At 28.6% G+C, this 17,559-nt stretch overlaps 2 protein-coding genes and 1 non-coding gene across 3 annotated transcripts; 1 reads left to right on the plus strand and 2 right to left on the minus strand.

Annotated features, from left to right (window-relative positions):
* Nucleotides 1-1,466: 1,466 nt before the first annotated feature.
* On the minus strand, nucleotides 1,467-5,150 carry LOC112736536 (uncharacterized). Its single transcript, XM_025786039.2, has 4 exons — nucleotides 4,282-5,150; nucleotides 3,679-4,078; nucleotides 2,655-3,556; nucleotides 1,467-1,864 (listed from the first exon to the last, which is right to left on the minus strand). Exons 3-4 carry the CDS (start codon nucleotides 3,460-3,462, stop codon nucleotides 1,830-1,832), a joined length of 843 nt encoding a protein of 280 aa, XP_025641824.2. The 5' UTR covers nucleotides 3,463-3,556; nucleotides 3,679-4,078; nucleotides 4,282-5,150; the 3' UTR covers nucleotides 1,467-1,829.
* Nucleotides 5,151-11,538: 6,388 nt separating this feature from the next.
* LOC112735706 (uncharacterized) lies at nucleotides 11,539-12,828 on the plus strand. Its single transcript, XM_025785223.3, has 4 exons — nucleotides 11,539-11,602; nucleotides 11,703-11,793; nucleotides 11,884-12,295; nucleotides 12,521-12,828. Exons 1-4 carry the CDS (start codon nucleotides 11,575-11,577, stop codon nucleotides 12,710-12,712), a joined length of 723 nt encoding a protein of 240 aa, XP_025641008.1. The 5' UTR covers nucleotides 11,539-11,574; the 3' UTR covers nucleotides 12,713-12,828.
* Nucleotides 12,829-12,894: 66 nt separating this feature from the next.
* Nucleotides 12,895-12,966, minus strand: TRNAP-AGG (transfer RNA proline (anticodon AGG)). The gene has a single exon. It is a non-coding gene; the product is annotated as a tRNA-Pro (tRNA).
* Nucleotides 12,967-17,559: the final 4,593 nt, after the last annotated feature.

Here is a 17,559-nt window from a genome sequence, read left to right on the forward strand (position 1 = left end):
CAAAGGTGAGGAGGATTATTCTCAGAACTAACGTAACTACATCTTCCGCCTCTTATTATTAATTAGGGTACTAAAAACCTTATTAATTATTAGCTGCCTAGCTTTCTACTATATACTTTTAATTTAGGAAATGACAAAGTAAACTAAATATTAATTATAAAAAAAAAACTAATTTCTAAACTTTCTCTTTGAAAATTATATAGCATTGTAAAAAATTTATCGCCGTATATATATTATATATCTTAAGGGCACCCTAATAACTCGATTACTACTACTACTAAACCAATCAAATATATATAAAAAAATAAACCACAAAAAATATATTCGAATTATTTTAGCACGGATAAAAACACATCTGAATTTTATTATTGATAAAATATTTTTCAAATAATTTAAAAATATAATAAAAATGTCTAGTCATAAACAAATACCTATTCTGTAACAGAAAATTATAATGTAACTCATTTACTAATGTCAGAATCTCACTTATCAAATAAAAAATTTTGTTTGACACATCACTATTTTCTATTAATATATAATATTTTCGTACATCAGTATGAATTTTGTCGCATTTTTAAATAATTTATTAATATTTTTGTTGGTAATAAAATTTGAAGACATTTTTGTGAACGACAAAATAATTTGACTATATTTTTTTGGTAGTTTGAAAAAAAATGTTAATGCATTTTTTATAGTAAACATTTCTTGCAAGATAATGTGAGCTTGTAAATGTGAGATTGCGACATGTTTTATGCTAAAGGAATATTATTTTGCGTATAAAAATCGTTTTCATCATCGAGTAGTATGGCAGTATATATGGCATGCCTCCCACTATCCGCCACCACCGTTTCCCCTTTTCTATGCAAAACATTCCTAAAAAAAATTAATCTACTTATGAATTTGCTCTCAGAAAAAAACGTGTTTCATACATATATACATAGTAATCCAACAAATATCTTTCCAAAATAAATAAATAAATAAATAATCAATTTGTATCTTTAAAAGTGAAGCGTTAGTTGTACATAAGTATATATATAATGATTCCAACTAGAAAATTAATTTTTAGTAGTCACTTCAACTATAATTATTTTTAAAAAAAAATTATCTTTTAATTCATATATTCTCTCTTCTCACATTTTTCTATTTTTTTTTCTTTCTAACGTCTCTCTTAGTATTACCATAATTTCACCTCTAATCGCTACGAGTCATCCAATGTTACCATCTAATGTTACCATCTAAATATTAATATTTATAATTAAATTTTAAATTTTTGAAAACAAAAATAAAAAATTATTTTAACACTAAAAAAATTAGTTAATATTACTGGATAATATAAAAATTGCTTCTATACATTTTCATGTTAATATATATATGTTGACTCACCTATATGTATAGTAATAATATATATGTATAGTATATAGTAATAATTACATGTATATAAAGAAAGAAATATCAAGAGGCACATCTTAATATAAAGAGAAACCTTCCAAAAATATTTATTGATGTGTATAGTACTATTATATCATATAAAAAATATGAAGATTTTATTACTATATAGTATAATATATATTATTGTTTGTACGATGGACATGCATGGAGGGAGGGACCATATGTGTAAAGAGAATCTCACAGGCTTGTGAGTTCAATTTGGACTTATTCTAAATTGTTTTGTCCCTTCCAACATGCAAAAAATGCAATGGCCCCCACATCACGAGTCATTTCTATGATTATATACGTCACGTGAATTTCTCAAATTTGCACAGTTGCACCATTCTCTTCCTCGCTCACCCTCTGCCCGAGTCAACTCACCATTTATTTTGTCCACTCTATCATTCATCTATTTCTTCATCATTTACCTGTAAGTCTGTAACATCATTCATGGTAAAATTATTAGATTCTGACATTCTGTTATTGTTGTTCAAAATATCTACGCAATCAATTCTTTTCAACTAGAATTTTAATTTATTCATGTAAGAAAATCAGTAGTAGCTTGTGTAATTTGTGTTGTCGTTGGGATAAATAACTATTAACTAACTACATGAAGAATGTGAAAACGCATTCTTTATTTTCTTTATATATGACAAATGTAGTGTAGATATCATTTTTTTTTATCAAAGATAGGAGATTCGAACCCGCAATTTCTTAATTGAGTACAGGGAGACTATATCATTTGAGTTATAACTCTTTGGCGTAATGTAGATATCATTATTATAAGGAAAACTGTTAAACGAATATTAGTACATACAACTAAAAAAATTACTATGTACTTATAATCAGTTAATAGAATCAATTATTATGTATTCAATATGATTTACTTTGTAGATATATACTTGTAGGTATATATATTCAATTAGTATCACTCTACGTTGTAAGAGTTGAGTAATCCGTGCAGTTATTCTTAATTATATAGATAACTGCATGTAAGTTCTACTAATTATATAGATAACTACACGTGAAGTTGATACTGAGAGTCGTTAGATGATTTGACTGAATTTTTATCTAACGACTTTCAAGTATTAACTTCATGTGAAGTCGACTGCACCTGAGTTTCCACCTTTAATTATTTGATGCATATATGAAAATAAGAAGAATAATAATGTCATTGATGATATATATATATATATATGATACAAGTTGGAAGTTAAAGTGCTAACAGTAATGTCCACTACTACTACTGTAGTGGGTTTGATGATGCATATCCATGGCTGTGAAGTCAGCTAGGTGTTGCTGTAACATCAATGGCCTAGTGTTGCTCATTGTTGATTCATCTTCTCCAACTCCAAGAAAATCCCTTGTTAAACCCAGTTCATCATCTTCATCTTTATTATCATTCTTTGATGGCCTCCTTGGATTCAATATTAATGGAGGAATAATCATGTTACTACTACTGATGCTACCTTCCAAATTCACCAACTCATCACCTCCTCCAATTTGTGATGCTTTTTGTAACATTATGTGGTGATGATGATGGTAATTACTAGCACCAAAATAGAACATGTCATCTTGTTCTTGCTTTAATCCTGCATGTGGTGGTGGCATCATCATAGCCACGTTGGCATTGTTGTTATTGTTTGTGAGTGATGATGATGATGCTTCTGGATTCTGCTGCCATTGTTGTGATCCAAACATAGAGTTGTTCACTACATCATGATGAGGCATAATAATAGTGTTGCCATTGGTGCATGCACTACTAGTGTTTGATGAAATGCCACTAACATGATTATGATTGTTATTGCTATTGCCCTGGTCTAGCCATAGTGGAATCTGAATATTATTGTTGTTGTTGATATTATTGTTCCTCATCATCATCAGCTTCTGATCTGAATAATAACCACCACCACCACCACCAAATTCCGAGTGAAATCCAGCACTTGGAAGAATGTGATGACGAGGGATGATTCTACTTGTTGCTAATTGATGATGATGATGATGATGATGATGATTATGATCTCTTCTACCCATCAAGTTGCTCAAAGTTGTTGGAACTGAGCTTATTCTTGCACCTTCTTCAGCCAATGCATCACAAAATGCTCTGTGTGTTATGAAGCTGTCCTTCCTAATCATCATTAATTAGTAATTAACACGTCATTAACAATAATGAACAACCCTAAATACAATCATATTCAACATTATTCAACAGTCACTCCTCCCAAAAACTTAAGCTGATAAGAGACGTACCGGGAGAAAATGGTGCCACAGTCGCACTTGTACTCCCGAGTCCCGCAGATCTTGGCATGGGCCTTCCAATCGGAATGAACGGCGTATTTCTTGGAACACTTGTCACACTTCCATTTCTTCTCGCCATGCTTCCTGCTGTAGTGTTTCTTGATACCTGTGAGGTCCCCCAGTGCTCTACAGGGGTCATGGTGCACGCAAGACTTCTCCGGGCACACGTACACCTTCTTCCTCACTTGTTCTTCTTTGTTTCTCTGCTTTAGCTTCCATGGAAGGTTGTGTCCTCTCCTATGCAGCTGCAAGTTCTGGTCCCTCTGGAAACCCTTGTTGCAGATTTAGCATACGAAACGGTTCGTTGCCATCAACGATTTTGGTGACATAGCTATCACTTCTGCATCCGGATCTGTATCAAAACATATGTAATAACTAACACTCAAATTTGAATCTGCAGTTAACTTCATATAAAGTTGATATCTGAGAATCGACGACAATTTAGTCAAATCTGTCAAATCATTTAACAACTCTCAGCTATAAACTTTTACGTTCTCACCTTAGTATATATATATATATATATCAATTAATCATTGAAGTTGATTGATTACTTGCCTGGTGTTCCAGGAAGATTTCTCCTCTTCTTGGTGGGTTGATTTGAATTAGGTTTTGAGTTATTGCTACTAGGGTTTGAGGTTGGGTCTTGGAGATGAACCAAGGTGCTTGTGATGGTGGTGTTGGGAGGAAGAACAGAAGAAAAGGGTTCTTCAGACATCATCTTTGGAAGGCAAAGAAAAATTGTATCTCCTAAAATGGCAAATTATATTATTAAACCTACCAATTTCTAAAAACCATGTAAATAGTTTTTGAAGTAGATGAAGAAAGAGGAACTACATAAAAGAAAAAATAAACTAAGCCCAAAAAATAATATATAAAATAAGAATAATAGGTATAGGAAAACCAATTTATGCTTGTGTACTATTAGGTTCTGCCGGTGATTGTGCTGTGAAAGATAGATAAATATCTGAAGAAGCATGTGTTGTTATTAGGAATAAAACTTGAGACAGGTGTTGATGAGTTTCATTCCATTGATGATTTTTCTCATCATTTTGATATTAAAATAATAAAATAATAATGAATAATAAAAAGTATTTATATGTGTATTGGAACTAAGGAAATTGATGGAATTGGATTTTTACATGTGAGCTGCCCGGAAAGCACACTAGTCATAGTTTAGAGAATCTTATAAGAAATTATTATCAAGAATTAATAATTAAATGAAGAAGAAAAAGAAAGGGATTGGAATAATAATAAATATATAAACATTGAATATTTATTTTATTTTCTCTCCTTATCTAACACGGCTGCTGTGAGAGGTAGTCAGCCATTGAATCAACTATATATGGACCACTCTCTTCCCTACATCTCTCTCTCTCTCTCTCTCTATATATATATATATATATATATATATGTATATATATATCTTTCATTTTCACTCACATGTATATTACAGTTTATATATGTGTACATATTAATTAATACATAGTTTAGTTATGGAAAGTTATATAACTTGATATGTTTTTCAAATCTTAGTATGAAAAAAAAGTTGATATATCTTTTATCTTTTATAAAGTATTCAATCATCAAGTAAAATTACCTTCTTAAAAAAATGTAACAAAAAATTGTCTGATGAATATACACAAATTGATATATATAGTAGCTAGTGTAGTAGAGCTACTATCAAATTAAACTTGGGGAACATTAATGAACTTTCAAATAACTGGCTTTATTAATTAGTAGGTACCTTTGATGCAAAGAATTACTACTATTATATATCAGAAATTTAAATATGAAAGAGGATTAAAATGTATATCTTTTATATGACCTAAGGCTAAAAAAATATGGTAAAGGTTATTTATTAATTATTCTTCTATAGTATAAAATTTAGTATAACTATTTTTATATAAAATTAATAATTAAAATTAATAAATTATTTAATATATTTAATTAAATTATTATTTAATTATTATTAATTATTAAATTTATATAAAAATAATTGTACGTGAATTTTAGTATTCTTCCACATACATATTTACTAGAAATAATTCGAATGAGAGACCTTTCAACTTATCTAATCAAATTATTTGTAACACAATTTAAGAAGAAAAAAAAAGTAGTAGTAGTGTAAATGTAAAGTGTGAAGCAATGATAGGAAATGATAAAATAGAGGGAGAGAAAAAGTGGGTTGGCTTTATGGAAGGAGAAAATAATTGAGAGTTTGAAAAGTAAGAAAAGAGAAAAGTGAGTTAGCTTTACAGGGAGGGATGAGAATAATGATTATGGCATAATTATTATTATGACCCTAATAATCTTATGAAATGATAGAGATAGAGAAGGTGGTGCCGTCCGTGACACCTCACTGGTTAAGGGTAGGACCCATAAGAGTAAGACTGTCAGATAGAGAAAGAGAGAGAATATATCATTTTTTTTTCCTTTTTTTAATTAATTTATTTAATTTTTTTTTGTCAACTACATTATTTTTCAATTTAACATATTAAGAAATAATCTATTATAAATTTAAACTCTATTTAAAATTTATTGTTAACTAATAAATTATTACATATACAAAATAAAATTTAAATACTCAATACTTATTTAAAGTACGAATATATTAACTATTAAATCAGTCTAAATTAATTTAATTTATTTATTTAATTTTGATGATAGAAAGACAAGAAATGAGTGCTACTGCTTTATGTGTCTGTGGCACACAGCAATCTCTTTGTGTGTATGCTTCACGTTTCTCTAGAAATTCGTCCACCTCTCCACCTCATTGCTGTTTCACAAATGGGAATAAATATTTTCAATTCAAAATATCAATAATTATCTTTAAATTATTTGAGCAGATTTACTGGCAATTAAAAGTTACTAATTCATCAATGCGATCTCTTTTGTTACATAATATATATAGTTAATCTACTTGAATTGGTCGAGTGGTTAATTCACTCGTCCGCTTAAGCAATTCAAGTGGTCAACTCACTCGTCCGCTTAAGTAAATGTGTCAGGAATTCGAATTTCGCAGTAACTCATCGGTCAGCGACAACAAATCCTTAAATGGAACTCAAATCTGTGACAGATTAATTCTTTACTTATCGAATTGGAAGATACCGTGTACAACAAAAAAATATATATATAATTCGTCCTCATGAACATTTTCAAACATTCATCATTGAAAGCCTTACTCAAGGAATTATATCATCTAATTTCTATATATTATCATCAATATGTATATATGGAAGATGTTATTTTCCAATAATAATAATAATAATAATAATAATAGAATTCAATACACTGTCAACGTAAAATAATCTTATATATATTTTATATAATATTATATTAACAAAAATAACTATTTTTTTTATCTTTATCACATAAATAATGATCATTAAAAAAAAGAAATATTATTAAACAATTATATATAAAATATTTTATATTATTAATATATTAAAATTAAATTTATAATAATAATTATCATATAAAATATCTTTCAATTATTAAATAATTCAATATGTTTAACTAAATTATTTGAGACAATATATATTCACATTTTAATTATTATTTGTTTCTCATGCAAATAATTATCTAATAAAATTATGAATTTACTTTTAACTTATGATTGATATATATAAAATAATTTTACGTACATTTAGTTACGTACTATATATATCAGCCATTAAAATTAAAGTATAAAATTATTGTTAAAATAAACATAAGTAATAAAGTAGTTATAATTTGAAAGATGCATGAATCATGAATGCATGCATGTATTTGAGTGGTAGCAGAAAATATATGGTGTCAGTGACACACTGCCCTAATTGGAATTTTGGCAATAATGGCAAAACAAGAAAGAACTAACACTCTAATAAAACCTTTTTTCACTGAGTTGACTCGGTCCTACAAAAAATCACAAATCAGCCCCCGCAAATAGCGTAAGTCTTCGTTCACCTTGACTCATTTTTTTTTTTTTTTTAGATTTTTTATAGTATCCACTAATTTGATAGGCTATCGACTAATTTATTATAGATTAAAGTTTTATTAAAAAATTAGAGATCACTCTAATAAAGATATTAAAAATATCTTTTTTTAAAGATGTTTATACATGTTATGTTATTATTGGACATTATTATTGAATCGGTTAATAAAAATAAACTAGAACAAAATCAGTTTATTATAGCAACAATAATAAACTCAATTGTCTGTATTATAATGATTCCTGATTTGATCCGATCGAATTATACTATTTAAATCGAATATCTTTAAATTTTTTGATAAAAAGACAATTATATTCCTGACTTTTTGTTTTTCGGACATTTAAATCCCTAAAAATTTAAAAATACAATTAATATAAATTCCTAAAAAAATTAGGTTTATTGTTATTGTTATAAAAAAAATCGGTTTTATTCTAATTTGTTAAGAAATTCAAAAATAACATGTTCATTAATACGTCCAATAATAATTAGACACATAAATGTCTTTACAAAAAGACGTTTTACGCATCTTTATGGAAACATCCCCTAAAAAATTTATCACTAGTTAATGAATTATTGCTATACTAATCCAATTTTATTTAACTTGACTCAATATTACCACACATTTACAATAACAAATTGAGGAATATATAATTTTTTATTATTTTTTTGAAGAGACAAAAAAAAAATAGTTGAATGGTTAGTTAAAAGGTTAGAGTTTTATAGTATATATATATTTTTCAAGTGTTTAATATTTTCTTAACAAAAGTATTTAATTTCTTTTTCCGTATAAATTTCATTTTAATGTATTATTGACATCAAATGTCATTTTCTGATCATTAAATTTTAATATATTCTATTAACATAGAAGAAAATTGCCTTTTCTATAACCACCTGAAAAGTTATTGAAAAGTAATAATAATCCAAGTGTAACTAGATTTTTGAAGTAAAAAGTAGTTTAATAATAAATATTGTTGAACTTATTAGTCGAATTATTAGTAGACTAAAACTGTTTTACTACAGTATAATAAATAAATAGGATTATTAGTTATCATATATGAAGCATACCATAAATATAATATAATAACAAATATATATCGAGAAAATATTTAATTTGGTCTCTGAAGTTATATTTGAGCTTCAATTTAGTCTTTAAAATTTGAATTGTCTCAATTTAGTCCCTAAATTTTTCAATTGACTTTGTGACAGAAATCACCACAGGAACTAACGTGGTTAAAATTTGAAAAATTTTAAAATTAAATTGAGACAATTGAAGGTTCAAAGACTAAATTAAAATTCGAGTATAATTTTAGGAGACAAATCGAATATTTTATTATATATATTTTTTAAAAGGCATGCGTTATATGCTTTTAATTAATTAATTAGTATAGCGATGGCGTTATACGTCGTTCACGACCTAATAATTCATAAAAATTTACGTGCATGTAGGTCTGATTTGAAAGAAATAATTTTATATGCATCAAATAATGCATGTAGCTGGCTATAATTATTTATAATGAAATCTTTGACCACATTATATTGTTAAAGCTATGGACTAAAATCTTCCCAAAGAAATGCATGAGCTTAACACCGCTCTTGATTAGTTAAGAATAAATATAAATATAATAAAACCTTGCGGTACGGTCATGATAATAAAATAAATATTAATTAAAAGTTTATAATTTATAAAATACTGGACCCTAGCATAAAAAAACAATATTATTCAAGTCTTTTTTATGTGTCTAAGATTTATTTTTTATAGAATTCAAAAATAAAAAATGAATTTTATTTTATTTTATTTTTATTTTTAAATAAATTAGACAAAAATTGTATACACACTGAAAAATTCAACTATCATTTTATCAATAATAAGTTGCATTATTTCTCAATTACTTTTCCTCCTCGTAGACGCCGTGGAAGTCAATTCAATCATTTAGGAATTTTCCTCGTCCAAAGAGAATTGCATATATATATATATATATATATATATGCGCATAAATTTCCTTTTCCTTGGTGATATTTTAAAATAATATAGTCCATGTAGCTAAACTATATGAATGTAGATTTTCTTTTAAAATTACTTTTTTAATACACTTCTTTATGTACACTTCTTTAGATATAAAAGTGAATATAATGAAAATATTGTAATAAGTGTACACTATTTAAAAAAAAGAAAGAAAGAAAGAAAAATATACATTTTAAAATGTACCAAAAAGTAGTGGAAGTATTCATTTGTTTTTGTTAGTTATTAAATAATTAAATGAAAATATTTCATAATCAAAATAAATTAGTGAAAAATAATTAAAATTGATCTTATTTATTATTTATTAATTATTATTATAAAAATTTTGTTATCCTATATTCTAAGAACATTGATTAAACATATGATAAAAAAAATATTTTTATCATAAATAATATTAAAATATTTTATTTTTTTATAATATATTTAACCAATATTTTTAAGATATAAAATAATAAAATTTTTATTATAATTAATAAATATTAAATAAAATAAATTAAAAAATTTTTTAATCTCCGATAATTAAATTAAGCACTCACCCCCAATAGTATCATATGGCTAAACATGACCTACCTATCTACTACTACACTCACAAGATTGCTTTGGACAAATTGCGACATAATATTGTATTCAACTACTTTAATTTTGGAGATTCATCGTTCATTCCTTCCACTCAAGGGACATGAAATGAGTGCAATAATTTTTATGTTTTATTTTATTTATTTATGAGCACTATTAGAGAATAAATACTATAAAAATCAATTTAATCTATGTACGTGTCAATGTCGGCGCTACCACGAAGCTGACGTGTATGCAAACCATATGACATGTCTTTCTTTCAAGCTGAGCTGTACTAAAAAGGATACGAGGTGAGGCATGCATCTTCAATGTATATTGTATAGGAAGGAAAGTAGAAAGGTGAAAATTCAGGTGAAGTCGAATTCATGTGAATTTGATGAGTCGTTAGATGAAAATTTAGTCAAATCAGTCAAATTATTTAACAGCTTTTAGATACTAACTTCACGTGAAGTTGACTGCACCTGAGTTTCCACCAAATAGAAAATTATAGCCACTTTTATTTATAAAGCTTGTAATTCGATTAATTTGGATTCATTCTCATCACAATAAATAATAGTACTTTTCATTATTTTACTTTGTTATTATAATTGGATTAGTTTATCTGAATATCTGATAACATTGTTGTTAACTACTTTTTAGAATAACTACAGTGATTTCTTTTTTAAATAATAGTACTTTGCTATAATGTACGGATATTGATATAAGACATGACACGACATGAGACACACAACAGATAAATTTAAATTTTTTATAAGATACGACGATACAACATATATATAAAATATAAAATATTTTTTAAATAAATTATAATAATATATATTATTTTTAAATTCATTTCAACAATATATGTTAAGGATGGATACGGTTGACATGTAATATATTTAGGTGTATCTAAACGTGTTCGGAGAATAATTTTTTATTTTTTTTAAGATACAGCAAATTAGAGAAATGTGTTCGACACAGCAAATTAGAGAAGTGTCCGTGCTCCATACGTATTTTGTTAGTTCTCATTATTTTTTGGACTTGGTACGGGCCCAGTTGGCCCGATAATCACATATAATTCAAACTTGCAAATGTTGCAATTGGGCCCAAAACTTTGGGTTAATGTTGGGCCTATTTTGAAGTTTTTATTTTTTATTCTGCTATCTGTTCCAAAAAAAAAACAGAAAACCTGTTCCCGCTCATGCATCCAACGGTTATAACCGCCACATTCTCGTACTTTGTCTACTCTTTCCTCCTATTACAATCTCATACACTTCACTTCTTGTTCTTCTTTTCACCATGGATCCTCTTCCCACGCCACTTCCAGGTACCAATACAATCTTTTTTTTTTTTTTTTTTAATTTAATTTAATTTCATATTTTTCAATACTAATCAATCATAATAATAATAATCGTTTCCCTCAACAGTGAAAGCCAATGACTCAAAACAAAGAATCAACGCAAATGTTAAGCAAGCATCAACCAAAATCGCAACCAATGAATCCCAAATTCAATCTAGGTAATTAATTAATACCTTAATTTTAATCTACCAATTTTCCTTCACTATGATTTAGTTTCTTTCTTCACTCTGCTTTTTTTTTTTCTTCAGACAAAACCGGGTTTTTGGAACCGCTAGGAACACAAACATTATGGGAAAACCGGTTTGGGACAAGTGTACTACTACTACTACTACTACCAAACCAAAAATCTGTGTTCCAAAAAAACAAGCACCAAAATCTTCATCATCAGTTAGTAGTACCAACCCTGCTGAGAATGTTAATAATAGTCCGAGATTATTGAATGATGCTGGTGAACCGAAAACACCTCATGTTAGGACCAACCACAAGGGTAGTAAGCCTCCGGCGACGCCGTTTTACACGGCGGCGCATTGCAGCAAGTGCCGGTTTGATAAGTTGGAGACATCTTCTTATTGGATTGGCCAAATCAAGTTGGCAGAGTCCGTCGGGAAGCACTTCGTCGCCGCCGATTTCTTCCGCCTTGCATCGGAATCTATGGCGGAGGTTTGCTTCTTTTAACTCTCTTGCTTTTTTAGTGTTTCATGAATGTCAATTTTTTTCAAGTAAATATTGGCCTAATTGTGACAGAAATACATGCATTTATACACAAATACATAGTAACTGATTTTTAGTATGCGTATCGAATTTTTTATAATCTAATCTAGTTAATTGTTATTATTATAAGTTTTTTACTTTGGTGTTTAGTATTGTTTGATTTTTTGGACACAGCCAATTAGGAATCTTAGGATGGAACTTAAAAGATACTTGCTAAGGCATGAGTATCTATCGGAGCAAAAGATATGGAAAGAAGTTAGAGTTAAATATGGACTATTGAAGATTGAAAGCAACAACAATGATGCCTCTCAAATAATGGATTCATCTAGCAATGATCAAAACAAAATGGAGGAAAAACTAAGCTAATTTGTATACATGTAATTAGTTTGTTCTAAGTTTAATTTAGAACTTGTTTCAAGTTTGTACTTTGTATCTTGTGTTTCAATTTCTATACTATCATACTATCATAAGTTTATAACATAGCTAGTGTTTTATTGTAATTTGGCTCAAACATGTATGGAAAAAAAAATAAAAAATAGTTGAAAGTTGGGGCATTCCGAGAATTGAACTCGGGACCTCTCGCACCCTAAGCGAGAATCATACCACTAGACCAAATGCCCTTAATGGTTATTTTGGTCATTCTTTTAAATATTTGAATAATTAAAACAGTTTACCATGATGATCCAACTGAAGAAAATCAACGCAATAATGATATAAATGGATTCCTTAAATTTTAGTATACATCAACATTATGATTGAAATGTATAAAAATGAAAAAGTCATGTTCCCATGCCTACTAGGATAGGTATATTTTCAGTGACTCTAGAAATGAAAATAATGACAAAGGAACATGTTTGACCTATTAAGTGGACCAAGGTGTCGAAATTTGTATACCATTTTGAGAAACACATAGCTTTGACATACTCTACCCAATACCCATTATTCATCACTTGTAGTTTATGACACAAATCATCAACACATTCACACACAATAAACAACCCTGCTCCCTCTCTAAAGAAATTATGGAAATGACACATTACCAACCCTAGTTTTCCCTAATTTGGATTCCGTGAAGAATATATGAGCTAAAGAAAAAAGTTACTCATATACTCATTTTTTGCAAATCATTCATTAACCACCTTCTCTTATGTTTCCATCTTTCTTCTTTGTTTTTAACTCCTTTTTTTTTAATTGTGTTGATGTATTCATCACCATAAAAGTGAATATATGTATCAACTATCAAGATATGATTAGTGTAAATCACAAAATCATACCCCCATATCTGTCTAGATAATATTTAGAATTTAAGATTTAATATTTATGTGTAAAGATTGTCTATAAATGTAAATTTTAAATTATTATATATAAAACAAAGAAAATTTAAAGTTGATGTGTTCAAATTAATTATTAAAGGACAAAAATAAGATGAATTTAATTTCAATAAATTAACAATATAATTAAAAAGTTAGTTTAAATGACTTTTTAATTATTAAATTTAAAAATTAATTATCTTTGCTAATAGTATAATAATATAAAATTAGTTATTTGTATAGATTTCTTTTATATTAACATTATATGAAAATTTAAATTCAAATAACATACTATATATGGTTTATGAGATTGATTTTTTGAGTGATGTATATAAATATATATTTTTATGTGGTTAGAATTTAGATCATTCTATTATTTGCATAATTATTTACATAGCAGATAAATAAATGAGGAAAATAATTTTAACGACTGAGAGAATTAAACAATATCTTAAAACAGAATAAATGATTGATAGTTGCCACAGCCTGTACTTTGAAATTAAATCTTAGTAATTTACATAAAAGTATGGTGGGAAATATTTTTCTCTCTCCTTAGTCCTTGGAATAATTATAACTCTTTTAGATTTTATTTCTCTCATAATAATTACGAAAATGATGTATGAGAGAAAATGATAAGAATAATTTAAAGCACAATTTACCTTATTTGGTTGTGTTTATCTTATTAAGAAGGGTCTACAGTTTGCACTTTTTGAAGCAGGAAAACAAACAATGAAAAGAAAAATTCTCCATTCAATAATATGGTACAAATTTGTTGGTATGAAAGAAGATTATTATGACCCAATAACAGACATTGATTAATGTATGACACTGGACATAGGGATGTGTCACTAATTGATGGAAGTTGATTTTCCAACCACCATCTATGATCTATCTCGTCTCGTCACAGTACTCCATAGATTTTTTTTATTTAAAAATAAAAATTGACATGTTTTTTTTTTATATATAAAGTTGATAATTAAAAATCGTTAAATGAGTTTAATTTTGATTCACTGATAATATAAAATGTTTTATATAGTAGTACAATCACATTTGTGTTTTTGTATGACCATTCACGCGATCAATGAAAAAGACGTTACTAATGTGACGTTACGTAATTGGATGTATGTATAAAAATGTATTAAAATTAAATTTAAATATAATTTAGTTAAATTTATCAAATTATTTAATAATTTTTAACTATTAACTGTTGGAATAAATTAATTTCAATATCCCAGATCATCCATATTGAATCATAAAAAATATAACATAATGCGGAAGCGTACCTTTACTCATAAGAGTTAGAAATTGATGGAAGAATTTGGATCTTGTGGTTCTTTCGATCTTCCTCAACCAAAGCATTCTGTATTCCTAGGAGGCTGAACTGCAACTCTTTTGATGGGAAAAGAGTAACAAAGACGGCTTTGGTATATTGGGACCGAAACCCTGAAGATCTATTTATATTTAAGCATGACACCCATTAAACCCTTAAACCCAAATAAAATAGTATCTAAAGCCCAAAAGATAATATATCTAAAATCTAAAAAGATAATTATCTAAGGAACAAAAGATAATATCCGGTTTTATTCTCATTTAATTCCAAATCAAAAGTAATAATGACTTATTCAATTAGCATTTAAAACAATAAATGAGATCATCATTATATAAGTCATTTAATTTGAAATAGTATAATTTGTGATTATAATTAATATATATATTGCCCACAAATAAGTTAGGAAATCAAATAATTTCCTAACAATCTCTCACTTGGGCTATACATATATTATTTCTTGACATAATCACATCTTTATAAACTTTATGCGCGCATCTGAATGCTATTTCTCTCATTACTTTAACAATCTGGTCCGTCTCATACATTAGATATGGAACTACCGCAACTTTTATCACATTAAATGCTGTGACTAAACCACGCCAATCACCATCCTAATATACTTAACGACATATATCAAATTTGGATAAGTAATATGGAAATAACATGCCAAGTGATCTCATGCATGTCTATTTCCAGCTGGTCCAACTTTATTGAGATCAAACACAATACAAATATTGCAAAATGAACATTTCACATAACATGAAATAAACCATCAACTTAATTCTGCAGAAAAATAACTCAATATCTGTCATAGGACATACAGCATAAACTCCCACTAAACCAAGGCATCACAAATATTGACACCCATCCGAGCAGTGTGCTCATGAAAAATTTTAGGGGTCAATCCCTTGGTAATGGGTCTGCTAACATATACTCTGTTCCTATATGTCCTATGGAAATCTGTTTTTTCTTAAACATTCTCCTTAACAACTAAGAACTTGATGTCTATATGCTTCGATTTTGTCAAGTTTTTATTGTTATTGGAGTATAGTACTGCTGACTTATTGTCACAAAATATCTTTAATGACCTTTCAATGTCATCTACTATATGAAGCTTAGTGACAAAGTTTCGCAACCATATGCCATGAAATCGGAATCAGAGTACCTAATGATCTCCAAATTTTCTGATCTCCGATAAATAAGCATGTAATCTTTTGTTCTCTTTAAACAACGCATTACGCGTTTAACAGCTATCCAGTGATCCATATCCGGATTGCTCAAGTATCTACCCAACGCTCCCACTATAAATGATATATCGGGATGTATGTAGACTTGAGCATACATTAAATTTCCTAGTGCTGATGCATAAGGTTTATCATGGATTGTTGTCTTCTTAAGATCATTTTTGGGCATTGCTTGAGACTAAACTTGTCTCCTTTAACTACGGGTGTGTCCATTGGTCTATAACTTTCTATGACATATATACTTAAATTTTTTTCGATATAGTTCTTTTGTGACAATCCAAGAATACCTTGAGAGTAATATCTTAGTATCTCGATTCCTAATACAAAAGAGGCATCACCAAGATCTTTCATTTCAAATTTGTTCGATAGAAATTTCTTAGTTTCATGCAACAAGCTTATGTCGCTACTGGCAAGTAGAATGTCATCAACATGTAAGACCAAAAGGATGTATTTACTCCCACTGAATTTGCGGTATACACACTCATCTATAATATTTACCTCAAAACCATGAGGTAATGACTTAAGTAAATTTGTGATATCATTAACAGAAAGCTTGTTTGAGACCATAGATGGATTTCTCCTTTTTTCTATTGGATCTCCTTAATGACACTTCTTGAGGTTGTTAAGCTTGCTGTATGGGTTGGGGTTGATGAGGATTCTCATCATTTTCTTGTACTGTAGCAGTATCTCGAGCAACAACAATATTCTCATCGTTCTCTTGTACTGTAACTGGATTTACAGTAGGATTCTCTTTTTGCTCTTATACTATAACTATATCTTGAACAACAATAGGCACAAGGACCTGATCATTGTCAGTTACAGAATCCTTATCAAAAGCAACATTCCTAATATTTTCTTCTCCCCAAACTCAACATCCTCAAGAAATCTCGCATTTCTCGTTTTAAAAATAAACCTTGATGCAGGATTGTAAAACTTGTACCCCGTAAGCGCTCAGCGTAACCAACAAAGTAGCAACTAATTGTCCTTGAGTCCAATTTTCTTTCATGCGACCTGTAAGGTCGCGCCTCAGTTGGACATCCCCAAATATGCAGATGCTTTATACTGGGTCTTTTCCCAGTCCAAATTTCATATGAGGTTTTGTTAACTGCTTTGCTTGGCACCCTATTAAGGATGTACACTGCGGTCTTTAAGGCTTCTCCCCAGAGTGATTCAGGTAAGGAAGAATGACTAATCATACTTCTCACCATGTCTTTAAGAGTTCGGTTCCTTCGCTCTACAACACCATTCATGCTAGGTTTGCCTGGCATGGTGTATTGCGTAACAATACCACACTCCTCTAGGAAAAGAGCAAAAGGCCCGGGACGTTAC

The sequence above is a fragment of the Arachis hypogaea genome, chromosome 13 (assembly GCF_003086295.3).
Source record: "Arachis hypogaea cultivar Tifrunner chromosome 13, arahy.Tifrunner.gnm2.J5K5, whole genome shotgun sequence".
Lineage (NCBI taxonomy): Eukaryota > Viridiplantae > Streptophyta > Magnoliopsida > Fabales > Fabaceae > Arachis > Arachis hypogaea.

Excerpts from the sequence above, each read along its gene's own strand:
- LOC112736536 (XM_025786039.2), bottom strand. The coding sequence starts at position 3,462 with ATGGGTAGAAGAGATCATAATCATCATCATCATCATCATCATCATCAA. Across the intron at positions 1,865-2,654 it reads TAGTAGTAGTGGACATTACT|ACTTACAGGTAAATGATGAA; the intron begins GTTAGCACTTTA and ends ATGATGTTACAG.
- LOC112735706 (XM_025785223.3), top strand. The coding sequence starts at position 11,575 with ATGGATCCTCTTCCCACGCCACTTCCAG. Across the intron at positions 11,794-11,883 it reads GAATCCCAAATTCAATCTAG|ACAAAACCGGGTTTTTGGAA; the intron begins GTAATTAATTAA and ends TTTTTTCTTCAG. Across the intron at positions 12,296-12,520 it reads CATCGGAATCTATGGCGGAG|CCAATTAGGAATCTTAGGAT; the intron begins GTTTGCTTCTTT and ends TTTTGGACACAG.